Source organism: Carcharhinus amblyrhynchos, chromosome 8 (assembly GCF_965287045.1).
Source record: "Carcharhinus amblyrhynchos chromosome 8, sCarAmb.v2.hapA, whole genome shotgun sequence".
NCBI classification, from domain to species: Eukaryota; Metazoa; Chordata; class Chondrichthyes; order Carcharhiniformes; family Carcharhinidae; genus Carcharhinus; species Carcharhinus amblyrhynchos.
Window position 1 is genome coordinate 65,482,776 of NC_137331.1, and position 10,728 is coordinate 65,493,503.

Here is a 10,728-nt window from a genome sequence, read left to right on the forward strand (position 1 = left end):
ATATGAAATCCTTGGCTCTATTTATGGATACAGTAGAAAGGGGCTAACTGGATTGTACTACCAAGTAGCTGTGAGCTACAATGGGGTTTTGTTGACTCTGAGGATAACGTACTCACTTGCGATTTTTACCATGGGTGGTCTTTTGACTGAACAAGCCTAATCTTCATTCCCATCTCTGGAAACATGAGGCAGGATGTTCCAAGAGATAATATCATCTGGAGTACAAGATTCTGCTTCCTTTTTCTTTCCTTCTCTGCTTCCTTTTTCTTTTCCTTTCCTTCTCTGCTTCCTTTTTCTTTTTCTTCTCTGCTTCCTTCTTCTTTTTCTTTTTCTTTCCTTCTCTGCTTCCTTTTTCTTTTTCTTTTTCTTCTCTGCTTCCTTCTTCTTTTTCTTTTTCTTTCCTTCTCTGCTTCCTTTTTCTTTTTTCTTTTTCTTTCCTTCTCTGCTTCCTTTTTCTTTTTCTTTTTCTTCTCTGCTTCCTTCTTCTTTTTCTTTTTCTTTTCTTCTCTGCTTCCTTTTTCTTTTTTCTTTTTCTTTCCTTCTCTGCTTCCTTTTTCTTTTTTCTTTTTCTTTCCTTCTCTGCTTCCTTTTTCTTTTTTCTTTTTCTTTCCTTCTCTGCTTCCTTTTTCTTTCCTTCTCTGCTTCCTTTTTCTTTCCTTCTCTGCTTCCTTTTTCTTTTTTCTTTCCTTCTCTGCTTCATTTAAGGCCTTATGACTCACTTGATGGACAAGCTGTTGCTATTCTGAACAATTGGTAGCAAGCTTCTTTTGGTCATTAATGTTCAATGTTGCTGTACTTCAGACTGTTAAGAACATTTTCTTTGTCTCCCCTGGAACCTTCAGAGCTGGGAAAATAGAAGCTGGTAGTATTTTTTTTGGCAGGAGTTTTGACCAAATGCTTGTGGAATTGGCTTCCAGAAGGGCACACGCATTTGACTAATTGGAGGATAAAGTGGATAAGTTGCTGATGCAGAATCCAGATCTGCACTGGAGTGTGATGATGGCAATTGTTCTATATGCAAAGATTTCATTGACTTGTGAAGGTTATCAAATTCTGTTGTTGTCTAGAGTTGAACTAGAGCAGCTGATTAGATTCTGGATTTTCTTGTCTTGTTTTTGAGAGGGATGGTCCCCAAGGAATGGAGAGTGCTGACAATTGAATGAGCTGAAAACCTGGTGCAGAGTGAGCAATGACACTCTAGTCAATTGCAAACTGTAGATCATGTTTATCTATGGTGGTCAGTTTAGTTGGCACAGAAGTGACTTTTAACGAGATTTCCATCTAAACACCAGAGGTAAATTGCCACTGTTCAGGTGGATTGTAAATGGTATTATAGCTATCACACAGCCTTGCTTGATTCTGGGCTGGATCTTCCAATCATAATTGTCACTATCATGATGAAATTGTTGTTGGATGTCCAAAGCTTTGGTACTTGGTCAAGTCAATGAATGCAATAAAGGGTTCATGATTTTTTTTTGGCTGCGTTTTCCTTGGATTTGTCTGGCAACAAAAACCATTTTAGAAGTTTCCCTGGAAAATCTAATGCCACTCCTGGGATGACTTGTTTCCTCAGCACAGGAAGTAGGTGATTCCAGAGAACAGATCGGGTTTTTCTCTGCTATGGACAAGAGGAATTTGCCCCCAATAGTACCTCCTTTTTTTTTCTTGAATAATTAAGTGTAAATCAGGCTACATCAAGGATATAAGCATAAAACGGAGTACTGTATTTGAGAATTATCTGCTGAGATCGAGAAAAGCTTCCAGAAAATAGAAGGCATATTTTTTATATAGATATTCTGTAGCTCTAGTAGATGTGTATTCAATAGTAGATGTAAATTTCAACTGTGGGTATTGATGGTTTGGTTGGCATTGTCTCTGAACAACATTATAACATTGAGTTAAGGCTTAATAGTTTGTTTTCATTTCTTTAAGATTGTTCCATCTTAAGATGTTTCAGTAAGTGCATCTCTTGCATGCTTTTTCTAAAAGCTGTGGTCTGTAAGTGAAGTGCAGACATATATACACTGCTTATATCAAACACTAGCTGAAACAACTATTTTAAGGAATAATTCTATGCAACAGGTCTGAAAATTGATTACTGTCTGAATTCTGCATTATCCTAAAACTATTGAGGTAACAAATTATTTTGTATATTTAAAAAAAAATCTCTTGTGCTGTCCTCACATTTTTAAGGAGAAAATGCTAAAGGACATTGAAGAAGTGCATGTTGACCAAATCCAGCAACTACAAAATGTGGTGCTGAAACTCCAGGAAGAACTTGCTCTCTCTACAAAGCTATCTTGGGCTGAAAAAACACCACTAACAACTAAAAGGCTGTTTGCAAACTTAACTGGTTCCAAACTGACCGTTGGCTCACCTTCAAAAAACAGTTTGTTTAAATCCAGGGAGCTGACTCCCCGAATGAAAGTTAAAAAGAACATCGTTTCTGGTAAACTGCCATCAATACCAAGTAAAACTAATGAATAATTCATTGTCAACTTATTCAGTCTAATTATGTTTTTATACTTGTTTTTAAATGTAAACAAATAAAATGTGATTTTTAAAAAAATAAATCCCAGGCACATGATTTTGGTATTTTGTAGCAACTGCTAATAATGCAGCATTTCTCTACTACAGCAAGGGCTTAAAGGTCAGTTAAGGACACATGAAAGCATTTAAAAATAAGGATATAGAGAAGTGGGCTATAGAGAACAAGATGGATTCGAGGAAATGTTTACTAGTAGATGAATGCCGCAAGATCAAATGAACCTTTTTCAATTAATCATCAGATGTTGGTCATGGGCCATAATTTCAAGCAATGATTTGTTCAAGTACAACTCTTGTAAACCTTTTTCATTTGAAGGAGCCTGATATCAGGGAAGCTAATGTTAAATAAATCTTTGTGTATTCTGCCATATCTAAGTGATGACTCATGCCAAAAACACTAAGTTAATTGTAAGTAACTGGTTACTTGCTGTAGGGGACAGCTTGAACTATATTTTATTTTGAGTTGGCTGTCCTATTTTGCCACTAATGAAAATACAAAATGCTGGAAATATTCAGCAGATCTAGCAGCATTGGGTGGTGAGTGATTTCACATTCCTAGTTGCTAAGCTTGCGTCTATCTCTCCCAGTTCGAATGAAATAGATGTTAAGCAAGTAGTTGGAGGGAAGGAGAATAAAAGGAAAAGTTAATTGGGTAGAAGGTGAAATAACAATAGGTAATGTTACAAGACCAGAGGGGGTGGCAATGGAACAATTAAAGAATCAAGATTTGTCTAAGGTTGTAAATAGGGAAAACAAACTAATTATCAGTAGTTGCCATCAAAAATGGACATAAAAATGGGAGTAATAGGTTATGATAAACAGTTGGGTAAAATGCTCTGTTGCAGACTCAATAAGCCGCAAAAATGGTTATCTTCCAAATTTTGAGAATTTGAAGCCATCTATACCAAATGGTGAGAATGGCAGAAACTCAGCAACCTCTGAGCCATCTAATTGGCCTACTTGATGCCAGGTTCTTGCAAGCCTCAGAATGGCTACCCACCATATTGGGATACTGCCTAGGTGCCCTCCAAGTAGCTTGGGAAGCATTCCTTTCTGAAACTCCATAGACCATGGAAGGATGTGTTGATGACCCCAAACACTGCTGTTGCAAGGTTCACCTCTACAATTGCAGGACCTGTCTCCTGGACCCTAGCACGTTAAAAAAATTTATCTTTTGCCTTTGCTGCTGTTCAGTTGTGCCCCTCCTTATAACTTCTGCAGCAGAAAGCTCTACCTGATTGAACATTACAGTGCAGTACAGGCCCTTTGGCCTCTGTGTTGACCTGTGAAACCAATCTAAAGCCCATCTAACCTACACTATTCCAACATCATCCATATATTTCTCCAATGACCATTTAAATGCCCTTAATGTTGGTGAATCCACTACTGTTGCAGGCAGGGCATTCCACACTCTTACTACTCTGAGTAAAGAACCTACCTCTGACATCTGTCCTATATCTATCACCCATCAATTTAAAGCTATGTCCCCTCATGCTAGCCATCTCCATCCAAGGAAAAAGGCTCTCACTGTCCACCTTATCTAATCCTCTGATCATCTTGTCTGCCTCTAACGAAAATGGCCTCAAGTCCCTCAACCTTTCCTCATAAGACCTTCCCACCATACCAGGCAACATCCTGGTAAGTCTTCTCTGCATCCTTTCCGATGCTTCCACATCCTTCCTATAATGCAGCGACCAGAGCTGTACGCAATACTCCAAGTGCGGCCGCACCAGAGTTTTGCACAGCTGCAACATGACCTCATGGCTCCTAAATTCAATCCCTCTCCCAATAAAAGCTAACACAACGTGCACCTTTCTTAACAACCCTAGCAACCTGGGTGCCAGCTTTCAGGGATCTATGCACATAGACACAAAGATCTCTCTGCTCAACTACACTATCAAGTAACTTACCATTAGCCCAGTACTCTGTATTCCTGTTACTCCTTCCAAAGTGAATCAGTTCACACTTTCCTGCATTAAACTCCATTTGCTGCCTCTCAGCCCAGCTCTGCAGCTTATCTATGTGCCTCTGTAACCTGCAACATCCTTCCACACTGTCCACAACTCCACTGACTTTAGTGTCATCTGCGAATTTACTAACCCATCCTCCTATGCCCTCATCCAGGTCATTTATAAAAATGACAAACAGCAGTGATCCCAAAACAGATCCTTGCAGTACATCACTAGTAACTGAACTCCAGGATGAACATTTCCAATCAACTACCACCATCTGAATTCTTGCAGCTAGACAATTTCTGATCCAAACCACTAAATCCCTCTAAATCCCACGCCTCTATCTTCTGCAATAGCTTACTGTGGGGAATGTTGTCAAATGCTTTACTGAAATCCATGTACATCACATCAACTGCTTTACCCTCATCCATCTTTTTGGTCACTTTATCAGAGAACTCAGTAAGGTTTGTGAGGCACGACCTACCCTTCACAAAACCATGCTGACTATCCCTAATCAAATGATTGCTTTTCTAGATGATGATAAATTGTATCTCTTTTAATCCTTTCTAAAACTTTGCCCACAGCAGAAGTAAGGCTCACTGGTCTATAATTACCAGGGTTGTCTCTACTCCCTTTCTTGAATAAGGGGGCAACATTTGCTATCCTCCAGTTTCTGGCACAATTCCTGTAGACAATAATGGCCTAAAGATCAAAGCCAAAAGTTCTGCAATCTCCTCCCTAGCCTCCCAGAGCATCCTAGGATAAATCCCATCCAGCCCAGAGGACTTAGCAATTCTGGAAAGTATGAAAATAGATAACACCACCTTATGAACCTCAATCCTGTCTAGTCTAATAGCCTGTATCTCAGTATTCTCCTAGCCAACATTTGTCTTTTTTCTCTGTGAATGCTGATGAAAAATATTCATTTAGTGCCTCTCCTATCTCTTCAGATTCCATGCACAACTTCCCACTACTGTCCTTGACTGGCCCTAATCATTCTTTTATTCCTGACATATACCTATAGAAAGCTTTAGGGTTTTCCTTGATCCTACCTGCCAAAGACTTCTCATATCCCCTCCTGGCTCTTCTTTGCTCTCTTTTTAGGCCCTTCCTGGTAACTTGTAAAAGCGTGCGGCTTTTGCTACAAATAAACCTGTTTGGAATTTAAGCTGGTGTTGTGTTCTGTTTTAACTTGTAACTCTCAAGCACCTTAACTGAGCCTTCTCATCTCATCTTGACATAAGTCTCCTTCTTCCTCTTCACAAGCGATTCAACATCTTTAGTAAGCCACGGTTCCCTTGTTCAACCACTTCCTCCCTGCCTAACAGGTACATACTTATCAAGGACATGCAGTAGCTGTTCCTTGAACAAGCTCCACATTTCAATTGTGCCCATCTCCTGAAGCTTCCTTCCACATCCTATGCATCCTAAATCTTGCCTAATCGCATCATAATTTCCTTTCCCCCAGCTATAACTCTTGCCCTGCGGTATACACCTATCCCTTTCCATCACTAATGTAAATGTAACCAATTTGTGGTCACTATCACTAGTTGGGCTAGCAACTAGCAGGTAGGCTGCCACCCTTGATTGACTGCCTCCCAGTTGACTGGTACTGAGAATATCCCCTCTGCCAGTTAGCATGAAGTTGGTGGCTACATGCCTTTATCAAATTGCTGCAGTCCTTAAGGTGAAGGTATTTTTTGTATCGATTTTTAATGCAAGTGAATTTTAGTTTGGCTTTTCAACACAGATTTGCATAGCATTTTTTTTTGCAACCACTAGACATTTTCACAGCATTTACAGCCAGTGAAATATTTTCTGAAGTGTCGTGACAATCAAAAATGCTGCAGCTAATTTGTACTCCATCACATTGCTGTGTTTTATGGGGTTTGTGATGATCAGATTATCTGTTTTTCTGATGGTGATTGTGGGATAAACTTGCCTGGTGATAACTCTCTTACTCTTTGAAATAGTGCCATGTAATCTTTTACATCCACAACAGACAGATGGGGCCTCAGTATAATGTCTCATCCAAAAGATGACACCTCAGACAGAGTGCAATGTTCCTTCAGTTTTGCCCTGGAGTGTCAGTGTTGATTTTTCTTTTTGTACTCGCGTTGGAGTGCAACCCGGAACATTGCGATTCAGAGGCTAGTGTACTACGAACTGACCACACCTAGGAACCTCTAAGACTGATGGGCCAAACTGGTTTTGTATTCCCCCCAAATGGAACTACCTCCCTTTGACGTTCAATGGCATTACCATCACTGACGCCCCCACCAGTGCAGTCCTTGGGTTTTATTTTGACAAGAAACTGAAGTGGACCAGTATTTAAATACTGAGACTACAAGAGCAGGTCAGAGGCTGGGAGCTCTGAGGTGAGCAACTCTCTGCCTGACTGCCTAATTCTGTGTACGGTCGACAAGGAGTGCAATGGAATACTTTCCACTCAAAGCTCAACACAAAGCAGCTCACTTGATTGCTGCCACTGTGGGTGGTGGAATAGGGTGCCAATGTGCACCATCTGCAAGATATATTCTCCATGGCTCCTTCCCAGACCAGTGATTTCTACTATCTAGAAAAATAAGGGCAGCAGATACATCGAAATGCCACTACCTGCAAATTCCCCCTCCAAGCCACAGAGCGTCTAATCTGGAACTATACGGCTGTTCCTTCATTAAAGTTAACATTCTGGAATACCCTTCCTAACAGTATTGTGGGACTACAGAAGTTCAAGTAGTGGGCTCACCACCATCTTCTCCAGGGCAACTTAAGAATGGTCAATAAATGCTAGCCTAGCCATCTTAAGAAAAGAATAAATAGAAGAAAATGCTGCACTCATCAATTCTCATTGTTACTTCATTTTTTTAAAAAAAGTTAGCCCAACGAATTTTACCTTTCATTTATTTGCCCTGCTCCCCATGCCTAATTTTTTTAGTATCAATTAATTTCTCTTAGCACTTACAGGCCAGTCAGCCTAACATTGATCATGGGAAAATTGCAGAGTTTATTCTTTGAACAGGGTGTAACATTTATAATCCAATAATGCTCTTGTACCACTCTCTTGAGAAGTGGATGGTTTTGAGCGGAGCCTCTGCAATGTCTGCCTATCCTTCCCTCCAATGGCCTTTGGGCACATCCCAACCTGAATAATTTATCTATTCCTGAGAGTATTACTCATCCAGTAACATAATCAGTAAATACTGAAATCAATTTATCTAAACTTGCATTAACATATGTATGCCAGCTGTATTGCCAACCTTAAGACTCTTGGGGACAGAGCTTGCCTGTCACGCCCACCACAGGAATCATAGCAGGCAAGGGAAGTGGACCACGCAAAGGTCTGTTGACCTTGGGTAGAGTTTTCTGGTTTTAGGGCGAGTGTGGTCGGAAAATCCTACCTTTTGTGTCAAGAAATAATCATGTTTCAAAATTGAAATACTGGAGCTTCATCAATTGTATCTCTTATAGCTCTCCGTGTGGCTGGTGGACTGATGCAATGTTGCTCAGCACCTGAATGCAGTGCAGCAGAAAGATGCACCACTCATGTACAATGTATTCATTTATGAATAATATTACAATAATATTCACATATTGCCTCTATCAATATAACAATGCCAATCTTTAACTTTTTTCAAATTAAAGCGTAACAATCCACTTTTATAAATAAACTGGATACCTCTTATAGCTTGCTTCCTATTTTAAATTTAAATTTAAATTTCCTATTTCCATTTAGGGTTTATAGCTGGTGGTATGATGTTGTGCCTTGGAGAGTTGGCAGCTTCACAAACTGTGCTCCTGATATTCTAGGAGCTGATGTTGCTAATGTCATTTGTTAGTGATGTTATCTCTCCGTTTAGTGATGCTGCTGGTACTGTTAATGTTCTTTTCTGCTTTTCTAGCTCCGATGTAGTTCGGACATGGAATCTGCTCTTTCACAATTACTTACTGATTTTGGTCTCTATGTATGACCTTCACTGACAACCTATGCTGGCTGGGTCCTCTACGTATACAGTTTGTACTTTCAAAAACCAAGGTATAGATTTGTCAAGCTTCTCGAAGTATCAACCTTTTGCCTGTGCATCAGAGTAAGTTTTTGTCCATCTTTGTCCCGGTCATTTAGAGAATTTCTTGTACTTTTTGTGTATCCTCTGGTGAAAATCTAACCCTATTATTAGGGTATGATTATTCTAGATTTGGCGAGTAGGACGACATTTTCTATGGAGATGTCATCTCCTGATACTGCAACAGTGAGTTTTGGCCTATGTTGTCTGGCCAATCCTGATGAGAGTATAAGAACTCTTCATCTTGCTTGTCTCCTTTTTATCTGTGCATCATAAGTTGTTGGCTGTCTTCGTCCTGGTCATTTGGAGAGGTAGTATCTTGTACTTTCTTCCATTTTAACAGCTCTTCAAGCAATTTCATGTCAGCCATGAAAGGTGTAGATTGGAATGACCAAGGTTTGGGTCTTCCTTTGAGTCTCAGCATGTCATAGAAGGTTCTCTTGACTGGATGTTTTTCTGTAAACCTATGTGCACTTCAGTAACGTGGTAATGATATTGAATCCTGTAAATTATCTGGAGATGAATTCACTTTCATGGAAGCATTATTCTTTGTGGAATCCTCAACTTGAAGAGAATTTGTACTGCTAAGGTGACTGTTGTAGCTCAAATCTTTTATCTTTTGGCCAAAAGAGAATTCTGAGTAGTTGTCTACAACTATTCTCGATTGATTGTGTGAGAATACATCAGCTCCACCAGTCTGGCTGCTACATAAGAAATAGGAGCAGGAGTAGGCCATCCAGCCCCCCGAGCCTGCCCCGCCACCCAACAAGACCATGGCTGATCTGTCGCCGCTCAGTTCCACTTTCCCGCTTTCTCCCCATAACCCTTAATCCCCTCTCTTATCAAAAACCCATCAACCCGCGTCTTAAAAATATTTAGCGAGGCAGCCTCCACCACTTCAACGGGCAGAGAATTCCAGAGATTCACCACCCTTTGAGTGAAGAAGTTCCTCCTCAACTCCGTTCTAAACCGCCCCCCTTTTATCTTGAGGCTGTGCCCCCTAGTCCTACTGTCTTTTTTGAGCGGGAAGAGTCTCTCCACCTCTATCCTATCCATCCCATTCATCATCTTATACGTCTCAATGAGATCTCCCCTCGTTCTTCTAAACTCTAACGAGTACAAGCCCAGTTTATTCAGCCTCTCCTCATAGCTCAACCCCCTCAACTTCGGTATCAGCCTAGTAAACCTCCTCTGCACTCCCTCCAAGGCCAAAATATCTTTGCGCAGGTGCGGCGCCCAAAACTGCACACAGTACTCCAGCTGCGGCCTCACCAATGCCCTATACAGCCGCAGCAAGACCTCCCTACTTTTATATTCAATCCCCCTCGCTATGAAGGCCAGCATCCCATTTGCCTTCCTGACCATCTGCTGCACCTGCAAGCTGGGTTTTTGCGACTCATGCACAAGGACCCCGAGGTCCCTCTGCACCGTCGCCTGCTGCAGTTTTTCACCCCGTAAGTAATAGTCCTTCCTACCATTCTTCCTACCAAAGTGGACCACCTCACACTTGCCAACATTAAATTCCATTTGCCATTTCCTGGCCCATTCGCCCAGCCTATCTAGATCCTTTTGCAGACTCTCCACACCCTCCGCACAATTTGTCGTTCCCCCAATCTTGGTGTCATCAGCAAATTTCGACACCCTACACTCGGTTCCCTCCTCCAGATCATCTATATAAATGGTAAAAAGCTGAGGCCCCAGCACCGACCCCTGGGGCACTCCACTAGTCACCATCCGCCAATCCGAATAGCACCCGTTGACCCCCACTCTCTGTTTCCTATTTGACAACCAATCCTCTATCCACGCTAACACCCTACCCCCAACTCCATGTCCCGCGACCTTCTGCAATAACCTCTTGTGAGGTACTTTGTCAAACGCCTTCTGAAAATCTAGAAAGACCACATCCACCGGCTCTCCTCTATCCACCGCCCTAGACACATCCTCATAGAACTCCAGTAAATTTGTCAGACACGACTTCCCTTTAATGAAACCGTGCTGCATCTGCTCTATCAAGCAATTCCCTTCAAGATGCCTCGCAATTTCCTCCTTAATGACAGATTCTAACATTTTACCTACCACAGACGTTAAACTAACCGGCCTATAATTCCCCGCCTTTTGCCTGGCACCCTTCTTAAACAACGGCGTAACATTAGCCGTTTTCCAAT

General features: G+C 41.2%; 1 protein-coding gene across 1 annotated transcript in view; it reads left to right on the plus strand.

Annotated features, from left to right (window-relative positions):
- The window catches only part of LOC145346374 (kinesin-like protein KIF20A), a 46,897-nt gene extending 44,410 nt beyond the window's left edge, over positions 1 to 2,487 (plus strand). Inside the window, exon 17 of the mRNA XM_080193534.1 lies at positions 2,194 to 2,487. Within this exon, the coding sequence (XP_080049660.1) occupies positions 2,194 to 2,487 (294 nt within the window). The remainder of the gene's footprint in view (positions 1 to 2,193) is intronic.
- The last annotated feature ends 8,241 nt before the right edge of the window (positions 2,488 to 10,728 follow it).